Source organism: Bubalus bubalis, chromosome 5, assembly GCF_019923935.1.
Source record: "Bubalus bubalis isolate 160015118507 breed Murrah chromosome 5, NDDB_SH_1, whole genome shotgun sequence".
In the NCBI taxonomy this organism is placed as follows: Eukaryota; Metazoa; Chordata; class Mammalia; order Artiodactyla; family Bovidae; genus Bubalus; species Bubalus bubalis.
In genome coordinates this window covers 108725458-108746302 of record NC_059161.1, presented here as the reverse complement: position 1 = coordinate 108746302, position 20845 = coordinate 108725458, and the positions used below count along the sequence as shown (strand labels likewise).

The following is a 20845-nucleotide window of genomic DNA, read 5'->3' as shown; positions in this document are numbered from 1 at the left end:
AAATAATATGGGATAATGCAGTTAGAATTTTTTTTTTCAAGATGTCATTTCCTATACAAATGTGAGTTGTCAGTAGATGTCTGGAATGTTTTCCTAGTGTTTCACTGGCCTCAGGCCCTAAGGCAATGGTGCTCAACATTGGCTGTATATTATAATCACTTGCAATATTTAAAAACTGTCAATATCTATGTTTCACCCATAGAGGTTCTAATTAATTCATCTCTGGTGAAGCCTGGACCCTGACATATAGGATATTCCAGAGTAAATGTTCAATAGCTACTTTTATTATTGTTCTTATTTTCATTTTGATCATGATATCAAACCATCATCTCCCTAATGACAAAGTGCTTAAGTCCTAAGATGTCCTAAGAAGCATGGATCATCATTGCTGGATATGATACCTACAGATATCCCTTCTCTGACAGGTATTCTTTAAGTTAAAGTCTTAAATTTGCACTATTTTAATTGTTTACTTATAGAGTTACTAACTTTTGTGTACTGCTCTTCAAAAGTCATTCTCATTAACTCCTCTGAAAAGTTTTGCATATGAGGAGAAATGTGTTTAGAGTAGAATTTTCATTCACATGTTTATATGGAGAAAACTGAAGTGCCAGACACTAAGTGACTTTCCAGAGACTTTCTAATTATGAAGAACTTGGAACTGAAACTGCTTCCTTCTGATCATGAACTCTTCCCTTGGCTGAAGTGTGTAGCCTTACAAATCCACGCACCTAGAGGTCTAAGCAATGTTGTGGTTGAATGTGTTTTATCCTTGATGTCTTACATTGTGCATAGCATATAAAAAGGGGAAAGCTATATTATTTTCCTCTTCTCTAGGAAACAGAAGTTCTAAAATTTATTTATTTATTTTTATTGGAGGTTAATTACTTTACAATATTGTATTGGTTTTGCCATACATCAACATGAATCTAAAATTTAAATAAGTTACCAAAAGGCATAAAACTAGGAAGACACGGAACTTGGTCTAACTTAAACCTTAGGACTTCTGTCTACCAGTCTGTTATTTGTCCCCTAAACTATGTTACCTTATTCTAGGTTATCTTTTTTGTAGCAGTTTGTTATTTTTTAATGAAGTTAACTTATTGAATTTTTAGACAAAGATGATAGATTTTATGGCCAATTTCAGATGCATTAAAGAAAAATTAGCAGGACTTCCCTGGTGGTCCAGTGGTTAAGAATGTGTCTTCCAGTGCAGGCGACATGAGTTTGATCCCTGGTCTGGGAAGATCCCACATGTCACAGAGCAACTAAGCCCATGCGCCACAACTACTTAAGCATGAGTTCTGCAGCTACTGAAGCCTGTGCCCTAGATCCTGTGCTTTGCAACAAGATCAGCCACTGTCAAGAGAAGCCCGTGCACAGCAACTAGAGAGTAGCCCTCACTGGCTGCAATTAGAGGAAGCCTTTGTGCAACTCCAAAGACCCTGTGCAGAAAAAAAAAAAACACCTAATTAATTAATTTAAGAAATAAAAAAGAAAACTTACCAAACCAGTATATGTGCATTGCAGAAAATCAGGGATACAAATAAGCAAAAATAAAATGCCCTTCCGGCTCCTTGGAGACAAGCTATAGTCATCATGATTTTTTAGGTTTTTTTCAATGCTTCAGTGCATATATACATCACCGATTCAATGGACATGGACTTGAGCAAACTTTGGGAGATGATGAGGGACAGTGAGGCCTGGCTTGCTGAAGTCCATGGGATCACAAAGAGTCAGACACAACTTGGAGCTGCTGCTGCTGCTGCTGCTAAGTCGCCTCAGTCGTGTCTGACTCTGTGCAACCCCATAGATGGCAGCCCACCAGGCTCCCCTGTCCCTGGGATTCTCCAGGCAAGAACACTGGAGTGGGTTTCCATTTCCTTCTCCAATGTATGAAAGTGAAAAGTGAAAAGTGAAAGTGAAGTCACCCATTCGTGTCCAACTCTTAGCGACCACATAGATGGCAGCCCACCGTCTATGGCTCCTCCGTCCATGGGATTTTCCAGGCAAGAGTACTGGAGTGGGTTGCCATTGCCTTCTGAACATCATAAAAGTATGTATCTAGGCTTCTGTGGTGGCTCAGATGGTAAAGTATCTGCTTGCAATGCAGGAGACCCAGTGTTCCATCCCTGGGTTGGGAAGATCCCCTGGAGATGGGCATGGCAACTGACTCCAACATTCTTGCTTGGAGAATCCCATGGACAGAGGAGCCCAGTGGGCTACAATCCCCAGGGTCCCAAAGAGTCCAACATGACTAAGCATGTCATTTCACTTTCGTGTACGTATCTATATGTGTATAAGCATACATGTATTTTAAATAATTTTTGTAACCTTTTTTAATGTATCACTTTATAATTTTATAATGCATTGTCTCATTCCTATAATAATAGTAACTTTAGCACTATATTTCTTTGTCTAGGTGTAAAAATCCTTGATTATATTAATAGTACAAAGATGAGAAAATCTGAATTGTAGTATAAACACTACATGTTAAATTACTGATGGTTAAATTGCTAACTTTATAATAATTACTATCAGAGGTAACTAAGATTTTTTGAGTATCATTTCTGTTAATTGTAAAAAAGAAAAAAATTCTTGCAGGGAGCAACAATAGATTAAAAAAATCTTACAAATTCCCTTCTACTCAAATTCCACCTCTTAAAACTTAAGAAACATAGACAATCCACCTAGAATACACCATTGCCAGAAACCACAGGGCCGTACAGAGTGAACAGTATTTGCTTAGTGAGGTGCAGATGGGAAAATCCTAGACAGCATTGACTTAATTATTGATTCCCACAATCATCTAACAATATAACATAGGAAAACATGACCCCATATTTGATATCAGTCACTACAATTCCTACCTCCAGTTCTACCAGACCATCAGAGGCTCAGGATTGCTGCCCACAAGAACACAACACACAAAGAAAAACCGGAGATGAAGGTAAACACAGGGATGAAAATAGCTTACATCAGACACAAGAGGTGATGAAAGAAATATTTTTCTCATAGATTTGTTTTTTATAAAATGAATTCATTTATTTTAATTGGAAGCTAATTACTTTACAATATTGTAGCGGTTCTTGCCATCATAGAGTTGTTTAAATTGTAATTAAATACCTCTGCCAATGTATAGCTGTACACCGTCTCCTGGAAGTATTTGGAAATGCCTCGATTTTTACTGTTAGGAAATCAATATCAGGAGATGAGAGGACCAAATAGATTTAGATCTAGTCATAAATTTATTCAAAGGGGCCAGCACTGCCATGAAAAAGGATGCATGAGGTAGGGAGATGTATGAGCGTGTTTATTTGTATATGAGCAGAACTTCTCCTGGGAGGCAGTCACTTCAGAGACTGGGGCCCTTCGCAAAGGACAATTAGAGTTTTGATTTACACTTGTGCTGTGAATTATGTTCTTGGGTCCCAAGTGTGTTAATTTTCCTTTTATTGGGGAAGTCAACTTGCTGTTTGAGAAACTACAGTCTAATGCGTCCTTTCAAGTAATTTACCATCAAAGAGTCCATCACCAGCCACAGTATCATCATCACAAAAGCAGCACCACCAGCCCCACAACCCCCGCGGTTATTACTATCAACAGCATCATCAGTCACCGTCATGGTTGTTCCTCATCATTAGTTATTCACAGTCAAGCATAATCAACTATGATTAAAAGGCTTATTTGAAAGGATTTAAAAAATAGAGTTGACTGTTTTAATAAAACTGTGTAATTTCACTAAAGGAATGTTAATTCATAAGGAGTGCTAAATTCGTCACCTTGATGTTGGACCTGTAGATTGACTGTGTAGAATGGGAGGAGGTTGAGGGCATAAGAAGGTAGATTTGTAAGAATTCTTCACTTGTATATTCTCATTCATAAGGAAAATATGCTGATAAGAATGTGCCCTTTTCAAGACTACATTCAGTAATATATTATCTGTGAAAATGCTGCTAGTGAAGATTTTTAAACTTTTTCTTTTGAGTTAATTGTAGATTCACATAGGGATACAAGAAATAATAGAGAGGGATCCTGTATACCCTTGAGCAGTTTCCCCAATGGGAACAATCTGCAGAATTATAATACAATATCACACCCAGGATGTCCTTGGAATTTGCCAACAAGAATACTGATGTGGGTAGCCATTCCCTTCTCCAGGGGATCTTCCTGACCCAGGGATCAAGCCCTCATCTTCCACACTGCAGGAAGATCCTTTTCCCTCTGAGTCACCGGGGAAGCCCCACATATCAATTGATCTTCTTCAGATTTCCCCATTTTTATTTATACTCATTTGTGTGTATGTAAACTAACCTCAAAGCAATTTTATCACATGCACAGATTGTGTATCCATCACCACAGTTCATATAGAAACGTTTACCTCACCTTCATTTTCTAATTTTCAAGATAATAGTTTAGTTTCTTATTATCTACCAAAGAAAGCTAGTTGCTTTCTTTAGTATCTTTATATTCTTCCTAATTTAACCATATTTTATGTGTGTTTCAGTTTATTGCAATCATTGTCCTTATATAGCTTAATGTTTTCTTGCCTGGAGAATCCCATGGGTAGAGAAGCCTGGCTACACTACATGGGTTGCAAAGAGCCAGACCCAACTGGGTGACTAACACTTTCACTATGTACCCACTAGAGATGCTAACACTTGAAAATGTGACAATATCATTTTGTTGAGAATGGAGAGCAAGAGAATTTCTTATACAGTGATAATAGAAAATAAAATTAAACAACCTCTTTATAGGATTGTTTGCTAGTTTCTTTTAAACTTGCCTATGGCCAAAGAATTCTTAGATACGAAGGTGAAAGAGGAGAGTGAAAAAGTTGGCTTAAAACTCAAGGTTCAGAAAACGAAGATCATGGCATCTGGTCCCAACACTTCATGGAAAGTAGATTGGGAAACAGTGGAAACAGTGTCAAACTTTATTTTTTTGGACTTCAAAATCACTGTAGATGGTGACTGCAGCCATGAAATTAAAAGACGCTTACTCCTTGGAAGGAAAGTTATGACCAACCTAGACAGTATATTCAAAAGCAGAGACATTACTTTGCCAACAAAGGTTCATCTAGTCAAGGCTATGATTTTTCCAGTGGTCATATATGGATGTGAGAGTTGGACTGTGAAGAAAGCTGAGCGCCAAAGAATTGATGCTTTTGAACTGTGGTGTTGGAGAGGACTCTTGAGAGTCCCTTGGACTGCAAGGAGATCCAACCAGTCCATTCTGAACGAGATCAGCCCTGGGATTTCTTTGGAAGGAATGATGCTAAAGCTGAAACTCCAATACTTTGGCCACCTCATGCGAAGAGTTAACTCATTGGAAAAGACTCTGATGCTGGGAGGGATTGGGGGCAGGAGGAGAAGGGGACAACAGAGGATGAGATGGCTGGATGGCATCACTGACTCGATGGATGTGAGCCTGAGGGAACTCTGGGAGCTGGTGATGGACAGGGAGGCCTGGCGTGCTGTGATTCATGGGGTCTCAAAGAGTCGGACACGACTGAGCGACTGAACTGAACTGAACTGAGATTGAAAACATAGGTTCACAAAGAGTTCTGTACATGAATGCTTATATATCCTTTATTCACAGTAACTCAAACTGGAAACAACCAACTGTCCTTCAACAGGTGGGAAACAATTATTGCATCTATACAAGCAATGGATTACTACTAATGAAAAAGAAATATATTATTGATACACACAACAATATGAAAGACCTCGAAAGCATTGTGCTGGGCAAAACATATCAGACACCGTTGTGTACTGTGATCAGGGAAAACTAATCAATTGCTATAGAAAGTGAGTCAGTGGTTGCGTGAGTTTAGGGATAAAGTGGAGATTGCACACTTTGGACTTGTGACTTAGCCACATTTCTTTTATTTGCAAAATGTATATATGATCTCACATTCTGTGATTATTGATTGCTTTTGAGTATTAAGATGCAGTCTATTTTTTTTAAAGAGACCCATTTTATTGTAGTATAATCAACATACAAATGATGTACATAATGTGTACAATATTATTAGTCTGAAGATAAGTGTACAGCAGTGAGGCCTTCCCAGGTGGCGCTAGTGGTAAAGGATCTGCCTGTCAGTGAAGAAAACATAAGACATGGTACCTAACTGTTGCGAATAGTAATTAAAAGAAGGCATATGAAGAATTTATGTGTTGTGTGGCTCAGAGTGAGTGCCCCCAAACATGGTAGTGGCTGGCATTATTATTACTGTGACTAAGAAATTCACATAAAAGGATCAGGTAGAAGTTCTAGGGTAAGAATAAGTAGGGAGGAGTGGAAAAGAGGAGGGGAGGAAGTCGAGATGACAGACTCTGGTAATCACTTCTTGATGACTGTCAGATCCACCTCTCTCTGTCTCGTGTACTCCCAAGTGCAAAAATCTAGGAAGTGGGTTGAGAAATATTTTCTACATAGAAGAAAATTAAACACTGAATGACTCTCAAATTCACTGATAAGGTTTAATTTATTTATTGAAGTATCATTGATTTACAAAATTATATTTATTTCACATGGACAGAATTTTTATAGGTGACTCCGTTTAAAGTAACTATATAGTAATGGCCATGCTTATTTATTTTATGCATAGTAGTTGTGTGCTTAATCCCCTGGCTCTCTTCTCCCCCACCACCCCAAGTAATCACTCTTTTTTCTTTATCTGTGAGTCTGTGAAACTTAAAAAATTATATTAAATTACAATTTAGTTAGTAGAGTTTACTAAAGGACTCAGGATAGAGAAAAGGCTTCTGAAACAAGGAAAAGGTAGATGAAATCAGCTGGTTTTAAATAGAGATGAGAGAAGAGAGAGGACAGGAAGGAGGAAGGAAGGAGGCAGGAGAAGTCACCCAGCCATGCAGAGAAGGGACTGTATCCTATCCCAGGTGGTAAGAATTTTGAGGCCTTCCCTCTGGGATTCAAAACAAGCTATTTTTTTTTTTTGATTTATTTATTTTTTATTGAAGGATATTGCTTTATGGAATTTTGTTGTTTTCTGTCAAACCTCAATATGAATCAGCCATAGGTATACAAATATCCCCTCCCTTTTGAACCTCCCTCTCATCTCCCTCCCATCCCACCCCTCTAGATTTTTACAGAGACCCTGTTTGAGTATCCTGAGACATACAGCAAATTCCCGTTGGCTGTCTATTTTACATATGGTAATGTAAGTTTCCATGTTACTCTTTCCATACATCTCACCCTCTCCTCCCCTCTCCCCATGTTCATAAGTCTATCCTCTATGTCTGTTTCTCTACTGCTGCCCTGCAAATAAATACTTCAGTAGCATTTTTCTAGATTCCATATATATGCTTTATTTTTTTTTTTAATTTAATTTTATTTTTAAACTTAACATAACTGTATTAGATTTGCCAAATATCAAAATGAATCCGCCACAGGTATATGCTTTAGAATACAATATTTGTCTTTCTCTTTCTGACTTACTTCACTGTGTATAATAGGTTCTAGGTTCATCCGTCTCATCAAAACGGACTCAAATGCATTCCTTTTTATGGCTGAGTAATATTCCATTGTGTATATGTACAACAACTTCTTTATCCATTCATCTGTTGATGGACATCTAGGTTGCTTCCATGTTCTAGCTATTGTAAATAGTCCTGCAATGAACAAACGGATTCATATGTCTCTTTCAATTTTGGTTTCCTCAGGGTATATGCCTAAGAGTGGGATTGTTGGGTCATATGACGATATTATTCCTAGTTTTTTAAGAAATCTCCATACTGTCTTCCATTTACATGGAAGACAGTGGCTTATCAATTTACATTCCCACCAACAGTGAAGGAGCATTCCCTTTTCTCCACACCCTCTCCAGCACTGATTGTTTGTAGATTTTTTGATGATGGCCATTCTGACTGGTGTGAGGTGATATCTCATTGTAGTTTTAAGAGGTGGAAAGAATACACAGAAGAACTGTATAAAAAGATCTTCACGACCCAGATAATCACAATGCTGTGATCACTTACCTAGAGCTAGACATCCTGGAATGTGAAGTCAAGTGGGCCTTAGAAAGCATCACTACGAACAAGGTGATGGAATTCCAGTTGAGTTATTTCAAATCCTGGAAGATGATGCTGTGAAAGTGCTGCACTCAATATGCCAGCAAATTTGGAAAACTCAGCAGTGGTCACAGGACTGGAAAAGGTCAGTTTTCATTCCAATCCCAAAGAAAGGCAATGCCAAAGAATACTCAGACGACCGCACAATTGCACTCATCTCACATGCTAGTAAAGTAATGCTCAAAATTCTCCAAGCCAGGCTTCAGTAGTACGTGAACTGTGAACTTCCAGATGTTCAAGCTGGTTTTAGAAAAGGCAGAGGAACCAGAGATCAAATTGCCAACATCTGCTGGATCATCAAAAAAGCAAGAGAGTTCCAGAAAAACATCTATTTCTGCTTTATTGACTATGCCAAAGCATTTGACTGTGTGGATCACAATCAACTGTGGAAAATTCTGAAAGAGATGGGAATACCAGACCACCTGACCTGCCTCTTGAGAAACCTATATGCAGGTCAGGAAGCAACAGTTAGAACTGGACATGGACCAACAGACTGGTTCCAGATAGGAAAAGGAATACATCAAGGCTGTATATTGTCACCCTGCTTATTTAACTTCTATGCAGAGTACATCATGAGAAACGCTGGGCTGGAAGAAGCACAAGCTGGAATCAAGATTGCTGGGAGAAATATCAATCACCTCAGATATGCAGATGACACCACCCTATGGCAGAAAGTGAAGAGGAACTAAAAAGCCTCTTGATGAAAGTGAAAGTGGAGAGTGAAAAAGTTGGCTGAAAGCTCAACATTCAGAAAACGAAGATCATGGCATCCAGTCCCACCACTTCATGGGAAATAGATGGGGAAACAGTGGAAACAGTGTCAGACTTTATTTTTCTGGACTCCAACACCACTGCAGATGGTGACTGCAGCCATGAAATTAAAAGATGCTTACTCCTTGGAAGGAAAGTTATGACCAACCTAGGTAGCATATTCAAAAGCAGAGACATTACTTTGCCAACAAAGGTCCGTCTAGTCAAGTCTGTGGTTTTTCCTGTGGTCATGTATGGATGTGAGAGTTGGACTGTGAAGAAAGCTGAGTGCTGAAGAATTGATGCTTTTGAGCTGTGGTGTTGGAGAAGACTCTTGAGAGTCCCTTGGACTGCAAGGAGATCCAACCAGTCCATCCTAAAGGAGATCAGTCCTGGGTGTTCATTGGAAGGTCTGATGTTGAAGCCGAAACTCCAGTACTTTGGCCACCTCATGCGAAGAGTTGACTCATTGGAAAAGACCCTGATGCTGGGAGGGATTGGGGGCAGGAGAAGGGGACGACAGAGGATGAGATGGTTGGATGGCATCACTGACTCGATGGACACGAGTTTGGGTAAACTCCAGGAGTTGGTGATGGACAGGGAGGCCTGGTGTGCTGTGATTCATGGGGTTGCAAAGAGTCGGACATGACTGAGCGAATGAACTGAACAGAACTGAATAATGGGCAATGTTGAGCATCTTTTCATGTGTTTGTTTGCTATCTGTACGTCTTCTTTGGAGAAATGTCTGTTTAGGTGTTTCCCCCACATTTTGATTGGGTTATTTGCTTTTCTCTTATTGAGTTGTATGAACTACTTGTATATTTTGGAAATTAATCCTTTGTCAGTTGTTTCATTTGCTATTACTCTCTGTCATTCTGAGGGTTGTCTTTTCAGCTTGCTTATAGTTTCCTTTGCTGTGCAAAAGCTTTTAAGTTTAATCATGTCCCACTTGTTTATTTTTGTTTTATTTTTGTTACTCTAGGAGTTGGATCATAGAGGATCCTTCTTTATGTCATCGAGTGTTCTGCCTATGTTTTCCTCTAAGAGTTTTATATTTTCTGGTCTTATACTTAGGTCTTTAATCCATTTTGAGTTTATCTTTGTGTATGGTGTTAGGAAGTGTTCTAATTTCATTCTTTTACGTGTAGCTGTCCAGTTTTCCCAGCACCATTTACTAAAGAGGCTGTCGCTGCCCCATGGTATATTCTTACCTCCTTTGTCAAAAATAAGGTACCCATAGGTGCATGCATGGGTTTATTTCTGGGCTTTCTATCTTGTTCCATTGGTCTATATTTCTGTTTTTGTGCCAGTACCATACTGTCTTGATGACTGTAGCTTTGTAGTATAATCTGAAGTCAGGAAGGTTGATTCCTCTAGCTCCATTCTTCTTTCTCAAGACTGCTTCGCCTATTCAGGGCCTTTTGTGTTTCCATATGAATTGTGAATTTTTTTTTCTAGTTTTGTGAAAAATGCCAATGGTAATTTGATAGGGATCACATTGAGTCTGTAGATTGCATGACATAAATGAACCTATGAAACAGAAACAGACTCATGGACTGAGTACAGACTTGTGGTTGCCCAGGTAGAGGATTTTGGGGGAGGGATAGAGTGGGAGGTTAGACTTAGCAGATGTAAGCTTCTATATAGAGAGTGGATAAACAACAAGGTCCTACTATATAGCACAGAGACCTATATGCAATATCCTATGATAAACCATAATGGAAGAGAATATTTAAAAAGGATGCACATATATGTATAACTGAATCACTTTGCCATACAGCAGAAATTAACACAACATTGAAAATCAACTATACTTCAATTTAAAAATAAAAAACAGCAACAAAAGTAAAGTGCTGTGTCTACAACTTACTTTTTTTAAGACAATGAGTTAATTCTAAGTAGTTCAAGAAAAGAAGAACACAAATGAGACACATTATTGAGGGAGAGGGTTTTCGAAGCACTTTCAACTTTTCTGAAGGCTTGAAATTATTCAAAATAAGGTTGGGAGGAGAAGTTAAGCGTGCTAGGCTACTCTGATGTGAGCCGAACACAAGGCGCACTGGACAAGAGGACCCCTCCTGTCCCATCCAGCCTGCTGACTGAGGCTCCTGTTGGGGCAGGGTCCCGGCAGTGTGGCATTATTTCACAGTGACCCCTAGAGGTGCTGTGCACTCAGGGTAGACTGAGTTCATGAACAAAGAAGAGAAGCCCATCCAATTACCCCATCTCTCTTGCCCCAAATTATACAGAGTGCAGCGCATCTGGTCAGCCCTCTGACCTAAGGGTCAGTCCCTGGAGGTGGGGCTCCTATGCTATCACATGATAGATCATCTCTATGACGACAACCAGCACAGCAGGCTGGATGAACAGGCTGGGCATGGGGACAGGCAAGAGCAGGGGTCCCAAGGCTGACGTGAGGCCAACCCTCACCAGCCCCACCAGAATGACTTAGAGAACCAATCAGGAGGAGATTGAGGGTCCATAGAAAGGAAGGGCAGACAAAGTGGACGTGGGAGTGAACGGGGAACAGAAGAGCAGACCCTGGGGTTGGGACAGGCTGCTGATGGGAAATTTGAGATTTTTCATGTTGACACCAGTGACATACATGGACTCACAAGGATGAGGCCAGGGAACACAAAGGAATGCTCATGGTCACTCCTAGAGCAGGGCTACAGGTTGAGCCCGGCTTCACAGGAAGCCATTTCCTCAAGATCAGACTCTGCCTCTCCTGTTGGGCTCTATTCTAAGCCCTTGGCCACTTGTGTAAGGTCCTCCTTGTCACACATGATACTGGTCAAACGGTCTCAATCCACAGACCAAAGAGCCTGAAGTCTTGAAATAAAGATGTGACCGGTAGTACAGTGGTTAAGAAGTCACCTTCCAAGGCAGTGAGTGTGCATTCAGCCCCTGGTTGGGAGCTAAGATTCCACATGCCTCATGGCCAAAAACCCCTCTGCCCTTGGGGACACATGCCAGATAAGTCAAGCTATTTTTAAAATTGAGAAAGAATAATAACATTTGTATCAAAACAATTTTTCCCTCAGAGTTTTGTGCATGGCAGCCTTTACCTCCTTATTCCTCAAGCTGTAGATCAGGGGGTTCAGCATGGGGATCACTGTGGTGTAGAACACGGAGGCCACATTCTCCTGGGCCAGGGAACTGGTCGTGGAGGGTTTCAAGTACATGAAGGCGGTTGTTCCATAGAAAATCCCCACAGCTGCAAAGTGGGAGCTGCAGGTGCTGAAGGCTTTGGACCTTCCCTCTGTGGTGCTGATGCAGAGGATACTGGACAGGATGAAGGCATAGGAAATTAGGACTGTTAAGCTGGTGACTATGATGTTGAATCCAGCCAAAAAGAAGACTGTCATCTCAACGTCATAGGTGCTAGAGCAGGAAAGTTTCATGAGGGGAAGGATGTCACAGAAGTAATGACTGATGAAGTGTTCACAATAGGGCAGTTTCAGCATGAGGCCAGTCTCTATGGTTGAACCAATGAGCCCCATGATATAGACCCCAGCCACCAGCAGGGAGCAGACTTGATGAGACATGATGATGTTGTAAAGCAAAGGTCTGCAGATGGCAACATAGCGGTCATAGGCCATTACTGTCAGCATGTAACACTCAGCAATGACAAACACCAGGAACAAGCAGAGCTGGGCCATGCACCCTGCATAGGAGATGATGTTCTTCTCTGACACAAAGTTCACCAGCATCTTAGGGGTAGTGACAGAGGAGTAGCAGAGATCCACAAAGGACAGGTTGCTGAGGAAATAGTACATGGGGGTGTGAAGCTGAGCATTCAGACAAATCAGGGCTATCATGCCCAGGTTCCCTACCATGGTGATGGAATAGATCCCAAGGAAGAGGAAGAAGAGGGGGAGCTGGAGCTCTGGTTGACTTGTTAAACCTCCAAGAATGAACTCTGTCACTGTGGAGTGATTTTCTGCAACCATTCTCCTTGGGGGACCTGTGTGATGAGAGAAGAATTTCATGAAAGGCTGCTTCTTGCACTGCTTGGTGAAGCTAGTTTTGAGAATCTGGGCCAGCTGTGCGATCCTGATGTCTTTTCTGATGAATATTCCTTCATCCTCATGTTTGTTTTGGGAGGAAGACAAGACCCTGAGTATTTCAAAGATGAGCCCAAAAGGGGGCAAGATCTGGAGCTGCTGTCATTTTCATGGTTCTCAAACAGCCAAGCACAGTGGGTCTTAAAGTGCAGTTCCTGGACCAGCATCATTGGCATTACATGAAGACATTAGAGATGCAGATTCTCAGGCCTCACCCCAGACCTACCAAGTCAGGAACTCTGGGATGGGGCCCAGTGATCTGTGTATCACACTGTCTCCAGATGAGGCTGAAGAAGGTTCAAGTTTGTGAATCTCAATCCTGTAGGTAATAAGTAGTAGAGTTAATATCAGAGATATATTTTGTTTCAGAAATGAAATTCTTCTATCATTTAGGACTAATATTTAGGACTCTTCAAGTCCTAAATATTGACTGAATGTGAACATCCAGTAACCGATCTCAGATTGATGAAGTGTCAGGGGGATGTGGTAGTTACAACAGTTTTATTCAGTTTCAAGTCATTTTCTGTGTCTGAAAGATGAAGAGATGAGTGATAACAATGTCTAAGGTGGTTGTAGAAATAATATGGGATAATGCAGTTTGAATTGTTTTTTCAAGATGTCATTTCTTATACAAATGTGAGTTGTCAGTAGATGTCTGGAATGTTTTCCTAGTGTTTCACTGGCCTCAGGCCCTAAGGCAATGGTGCTCAACATTGGCTGTATATTATAATCACTTGCAACATTTAAAAAGTGTTGATATCTATGTTCCACCCAGAGAGATTCTAACTAATTCATCTCCCATGAAGCCTGGGCCCTGACATATAGGTTATTCCAAGGTAAATGCTCAACAGCTACTTTTATTATTGTTCTTATTTTCATGTTTTGATCATGATATCAAACCATCATCTCCCTGATGACAAAGTACTTAAGTTACAGACATGTCCTAAGAAGTATGGATCATCATTGCTGGATATGATACCTATAAATATCCCTTCTCTGACAGGTATTCTTTAAGTTGAAGTCTTAAATTGGCAGTATTTTAATTGGTTACTTATAGAGTTACTAACTTTTGTATACTGCTCTTCAAAAATCATTCTCATTAACTCCTCTGAAGAATACTGCATATGAGGAGAAATGTGTTAAGAGTAGAATTTTCATTTGCATGTTTATATGGAGAAAACTGAAGTGCCAGACACTAGTGACTTTCCAGAGACTTTCTAATTATGAAGAACTTGAAACTGAAACTGCTTTCTTCTGATCATGAACTCTTCCCTTTGCCCAAGAGTGTAGCCTTACAAATCGACACACCTAGAGGTCTAAGCAATGTTGTGATTGAATGTGTTTTATCCTTGATGTCTTATATGGTGCATAGCATATAAAAAGAGGAAAGCTATATTATTTTCCTCTTCTGTAGGAAACAGAAGCTCTAAAATTTAAGTAAGTTATCAAAAGGGGTAAAAGTAGGAAGACACGGAACTGGGTCTAACTAAACCTTAGGGCTTCTGTCTACCAGTTTGTTATTTGTCCACTAAACTCTGTTACCTTGTTCTAGATTATCTTCTTTGCAGTAGTTTATTATTATTTAGTGACGTTAACTTATTGAATTTTTGGGCAAAGATGATAGATCTTATGGCCAATTTCAGATGCATTAAAGAAAAATTATCAGGACTTCCCTGGTGGTCCAGTGGTTAAGAATCTGTCTGCCAGCACAGGTGACATGTGTTTGATCCCTGGTCTGGGAAGATCCCGCATGCCACAGAGCAACTAAGCCCGTGTGCTACAACTACTAAGCTTGAGTTCTGCAACTACTGAAGCCTGTGCCCTAGATCCCATGCTTTGCAACAAGATCAGCCACTGTCATGAGAAGCCCGCACACAGAACTAGAGAGCAGCCTTTACTTGACGCAACTAGAGGAAGCCTTGTGCAACTCCAAAGACCCAGTGCAGGCAAAAACAAATAAACTAATTAATTAATTTAAGAAATAAAAAAGAAATATTACCAAGCCAGTACATGTGCATTGCAGAAAATCAGGAATGCAAATAAAATGCCCTTCCGGCTCCTTGTAGTCATTACTATTGTTTTAGGTGTTTTTCAACGTTTCAGTGCATATATGCATCACCGGTTCAATGGACATGAACTTGGACAAACTCTGGGAGATGACGAGGGACAGGGAGGCCTGGCAGCTGAAGTCCATGGGTTTGCAAAGAGTCGGACAAGACTTGGCGACTGAATATCAACAAAAATATGTTATCTAGGTGTCTCTGGTGGCTCAGATGGTAAAGTATCTGTTTGCAATGCAGGAGACCGAGGGATCCATCCCCAGGTTGGGAAGATCCCCTGGAGATGGGCATGGCAACTGACTCAAACATTCTTGCCTGGAGAATCCCATGGACAGAGGAGCCTGGTGGGCTACAGTCCACAGGGTCCCAAGAAGTCCAACATGACTGAACATGTCATTTCACTTATGTATCTATATGTGTATAAGCATACATGTATTTTAAATAATCTTTGTAACCTGCTTTTTTATGTATTACTTTATAATGTATTGTCTCATTCCTGTAATAATAGTAAAGTCAGCACTAACTATACATTTTTTTATAGTGTAAAAATCCTTGATTATATTAACAGCATGAAGACAAGAAAATCTGAATTGCACTATAAACTGTACATGTTAAATTACTGATGGTTAAATTGCTAACTTTATACTAATTACTATCAGAGGTAACTAAGATTTTTTGAGTATTATTTCTGTTAATTGTAAAAAAGAAAAAAATTCTTGCAGGGAGCAACAATAGATTAAAAATATCTTACAAATTCCCTGCAACTCAAATTCTGCCTCTTAAAACTTAAGAAACATAGACAATCCACCTAGAATACACCATTGCCAGAAATCACAGGGCCGTACAGAGTGAACAGTATTTGCTTAGTGAGGTGCAGATGGGAAAATCCTAGACAGCATTGACTTAATTATTGATTCCCACAATCATCTAATAATATAAAATAGGAAAACATGATCCCATATTTGATATCAGTCACTACAATTCCTACCTCCAGTTCTACCAGACCATCAGAGGCTCAGGATTGCTGCCCACAAGAACACAGCACACAGAGAAAAACCACCCGGAGATGAAGGTAAACACAGGGTTGGAGATAGCCTGCATCAGACACAAGAGGTGATGAAAGAAATATTTTTCTCATAGAATTGTTTAAATTTAATTAAATACCTCTATCGATCTACAGCTGTACACAGTTTCCTGGAAGTATTTGGAAATGCCTCGATTTTGACAGTTAGGAAATCAATATTGGTAGATGAGAGGACCGTATAGATTTACATCTTATCCTAAAGTTACTCAAAGGGGCCAGCCTCACCATGAAAAAAGGGTCCATGAGGTTGGGAGATGCGTGGGTGTGTTTATTTGTATATGAGCTGAACTTCTCCTGGGAGGCAGTCACTTCAGAGACTGGGGCCCTTCACAAAGGACAATTAGAGTTTTGATTAACACTTGGGCTGTGAGTTATGTTCTTGGGTCCCAAGTGTGTTAGTTTTCCTTTTATTGGGGAAGTCAACTTGCTGTTTGAGAAACTACAGTCTAATGCGTCCTTTCAAGTAATTTAGCATCAATGAGTCCATCACCAGCCACAGTATCATCATCACAAGCAGCGCCACCAGCCCCACAACCCCCGCGGTTATTACTATCAACAACATCGTCGGTCACTGTCATTATGGCTGTTCCTCATCATTAGTTATTCATGATCAAGCATAATCAACTATGATTAAAAGGCTTATTTGAAAGTATTTAAAAAATGAAGTGTACTATTTTAATAAAACTGTGTAATTTCACTAAAGGAATGTTAATTCATAAGGAGTGCTAAATTCGTCACCTTGATGTTGGACCTGTAGATTGACTGTGTAGAATGGGAGGAGGTTGAGGGCATAAGAAGGTAGATTTGTAAGAATTCTTCACTTGTATATTCTCATCCATAAGGAAAATATGCTGATAAGAATGTGCCCTTTTCAAGACTACATTCAGTAATATATTATCTATGAAAATGCTGCTAGTGAAGATTTTTAAATTAAACTTCTTCTTTTGAGTTAATTGTAGATTCACATAGGGGTACAAGAAATAATAGAGAGTGATCCTGTGTGCCCTTGAGCAGTTTCCCCCAAGGGGAACAATTTGAAAAGTTATAATACAATATCACACCCAGGATGTCCTTGGAATTTGCCAAGCAAGAATACTGATGTGGGTAGCCATTCCCTTCTCCAGGGGATCTTCCTCACCCAGGGATCAAGCCCTCATCTTCCACATTGCAGGAAGATTCTTTCCTTCTGAGCCACTGGGGAAGCCCCACATACCAATTGATCTTCTTCAGATTTCCCCATTTTTATATATACTCATTTGTGTGTATGTAAACTAACCTCAAAGCAATTTTATCACATGCACAGATTGTGTATCCATCACCACAGTTCATATAGAAACGTTTACCTCACCTTCATTTTCTAATTTTCAAGATAATAGTTTAGTTTCTTATTATCTACCAAAGAAAGCTAGTTGTTTTCTTTAGTATCTTTATATTCTTCCTAATTTAACCATATTTTATGTGTGTTTCAGTTTATTGCAATCATTGTCCTTATATAGCTTAATGTTTTCTTGCCTGGAGAATCCCATGGGTAGAGAAGCCTGGCTACACTACATGGGTTGCAAAGAGCCAGACCCAACTGGGTGACTAACACTTTCACTATGTACCCACTAGAGATGCTAACACTTGAAAATGTGACAATATCGTTTTGTTGAGAATGCAGAGCAAGTACTTCTCCTTGCTTCTTATATAGTACTTCTTATACAGCACTACTCCACTTCTTATACAGTGCTAATGGAAAATAAAATCAAACAACTTCTTTGTAGGATGGTTTGGTAGTTTCTTTTAAACTTGCCTATGGCCAAACAATTCTTAGATATTTATCTAAGGTAAATGAAAACATAAGTTCAGAAAGAGTTCTGTACATGAATTCTTATATATCCTTTATTCACAGTAACTCAAACTGGAAACAACCAACTGTCCTTCAACAGGTGGGAAACAATTATTGCATCTATACAAGCAATGAATTACTACTAATGAAAAAGAAATATATTATTGATACACACAACAATATGAAAGACCTCAAAAGCATTGTGCTGGGCAAAACCTATCAGACACCGTAGGGTCCGTATTGTGTACTCTGATCAGGGAAAACTAATCAATTGTTATAGAAAGTAAGTCAGTGGCTGTGTGAATTTAAGGATAGAGGGGAGATTCCACACTTTGGACTTGTGACTTAGCCCCATTTCTTTTATTTGTAAAAGGTATGTATGTATGTATATGTGTGTGTGTATATATATATATATATATGAATTCACATTCTGTGGTTATTGATTGATTTTAGGTGTTAAGATGCACTCTTTTTTTTTTTTAAAGAGACCCATTTTATTGTAGTATAATTGACATAATGTGTACAATATTATTAGTCTGAGACAAGCATACACCAGTGAGGGCTTCCCAGGTGGCTCTAGTTGTAAGGGACCTGCCTGCCAACGCAGGAGACGTAAGTCATGGTGTCTAACTGTTGCGAACTGTAATTGAACGAAGGCATATAAAGCATTTAGAAGAGTTGTGTGGCTCAGAGTAGGTGTCCCAAACATGGTAGTGCCTAGCATTATTATTACTGTGACTAAGAAATTCCTAGAAAGGGATGAGGTAGAAGTTCTTGGGCAGGAATAAGTAGGGAGGAGTGGAAAAGAGGAGAGGAGGAAGTCTAGGTGAGAAAGACTCTGGGCATCACTTCCTGGTCACTCTGAGATCCACCTCTCTCTGCCTTGTGTACTTCCAAGTAGAAAAAAACTAGGAAGTGGGTTGAGAAATATTTTCTGCATAGAAGAAGATTAAACAGTGAATGACTCTCAAACTCAGCCAAAATTTAATTTATTGAAAGGTAGTTGATTTACAATATTATATTTGTTTCAGACAGACCTCATTTTTATAGGTGACTCCGTTTAAAGTAACTATATATTAGTGGCCTTGCTTATTTATTTTATGCATAATAGTTATATGCTTAATCCCTTGGCTCTCTTCTCCCCCACCACCCCAAATAATCACTCTTTTTTCTCTATCTGTGAGTCTGTGAAACTTGAAAAAAAAATTATATTAAATTACAGTTTAGCTAGTAGAGTTTACCAAAGGACTCAGGATAGAGAAAAGGCTTCTGAAATAAGGAAAATAAACATAATATCAGCTGATTTTAAATAGAGATGAGAGAAGAGAGAGGGCAAGAAGGAGGAGGGAAGGAGGCAGGAGAAGTCACCCAGCCATGCAGAGAAGGGACTGTTTCCTTTCCCCGGTGGGCAAGGATTCAGAGGGCTTCCCTCTGGGATTCATAACAACTTATTCTTAAATTTGAGCAAGAACGATGACACGTGCCTGAAAATAATTTTCCCCTCGGAGTTTTCTGGGTGGCCACATTTACCTCCTTATTCCTCAAGCTGTAGATCAGGGGGTTTAGTATGGGGACCACTGTGGTGTAAAACCCGGAGGCCATGTTCTCCTGGGCCAGGGAACTGGCTGTGGAGGGTTTTAAGTACATGAAGGCAATAATTCCATAGAAAATCCCCATGGCTGCAAAGTGGGAGCTGCAGGTGCTGAAGGCTTTGCACCTTCCCTCTGTGGTGCTGCTGTGGAGGATACTGGACAGGATGAAGGCATAGGAAATAAGGACTGTTAGGTTTAGGATTTTATTTTATCATGATTGTGCCCCTCCTACCGTTTCTTTGCAGCTTCTCCTTTGTCTCTGGATGAGGGGTATCTTTTTTTGGAGAGTTCCAGTGTATTCCTGCCAATTGTTGTTGAACAACTTATTTTCTCCCATAGTTATCTAATATCATAAAATAGGAAAACATGAGCCTATAGTTGATATTCAGATCTGATCAGATCAGATCATTTGCTTAGTCGTGTCCGACTCTTTGCAACCCCATGAATGGCAGCACACCAGGCCTCCCAGTCCATCACCAACTCCCGGAGTTCACTCAGACTCACGTCCATCGAGTCAGTGATGCCATCCAGCCATCTCATCCTCTATCGTCCCCTTCTCCTCTTGCCCCCAATCCCTCTTAGCATAAGAGTCTTTTCCAATGAGTCAACTCTTCGCATGAGGTGGCCAAAGTACTGGAGTTTCAGCTTTAGCATCATTCCTTGCAAAGAAATCCCAGGGCTGATCTCCTTCAGAATGGACTGGTTGGATCTCCTTGCAGTCCAAGGGACTCTCAAGAGTCTTCTCCAACACCACAGTGCAAAAGCATCAATTCTTCGGTGCTCAGCCTTCTTCACAGTCCAACTCTCACATCCATACATGACCACAGGAAAAACCATAGCCTTGACTAGACGATCCTTTGTTGGCAAAGTAATGTCTCTGCTTTTGGATATGCTATCTAGGTTGGTCATTACTTTCCTTCCAAGGAGCAAGCTTCTTTTAATTTCATGGCTGCAGTCACCATCTACAGTGATTTTGGAGCCCAGAAAAATAAAGTCTGACACTGTTTCCACTGTTTCCCCATCTATTTGCCATGAAGTGATGGGACTGGATGCCATGATCTTAGTTTTCTGAATGTTGAGCTTTAAGCCAACTTTTTCACTCTCCTCTTTCACCTTCATCAAGAGGCTTTTGAGTTCCTCTTCACTTTCTGCCATAAGAGTGGTGTCATCTGCATATCTGAGTTTACTGATATTTCTCCCAGCAATCTTGTTTCCAGCTTGTGTTTCTTCCATTCAGTGTTTCTCATGATGTACTCTGCATATAAGTTAAATAAGCAGGGTGACAATATACAGCCTTGATGTACTCCTTTTCCTATCTGGAACCATTCTGTTGTTACATGTCCAGTTCTAACTGTTGCTTCCTGACCC

The 20845-nt window shown here is 40.0% G+C and overlaps 1 protein-coding gene across 1 annotated transcript; it reads right to left on the bottom strand.

Moving 5' to 3' along the window:
• Nucleotides 1-11869: 11869 nt before the first annotated feature.
• Nucleotides 11870-12799, bottom strand: LOC102411160 (olfactory receptor 8A1). Its single transcript, XM_044942547.2, has one exon. The coding sequence runs from the start codon at nt 12797-12799 to the stop codon at nt 11870-11872; it is 930 nt and encodes a 309-aa protein (XP_044798482.2).
• Nucleotides 12800-20845: the final 8046 nt, after the last annotated feature.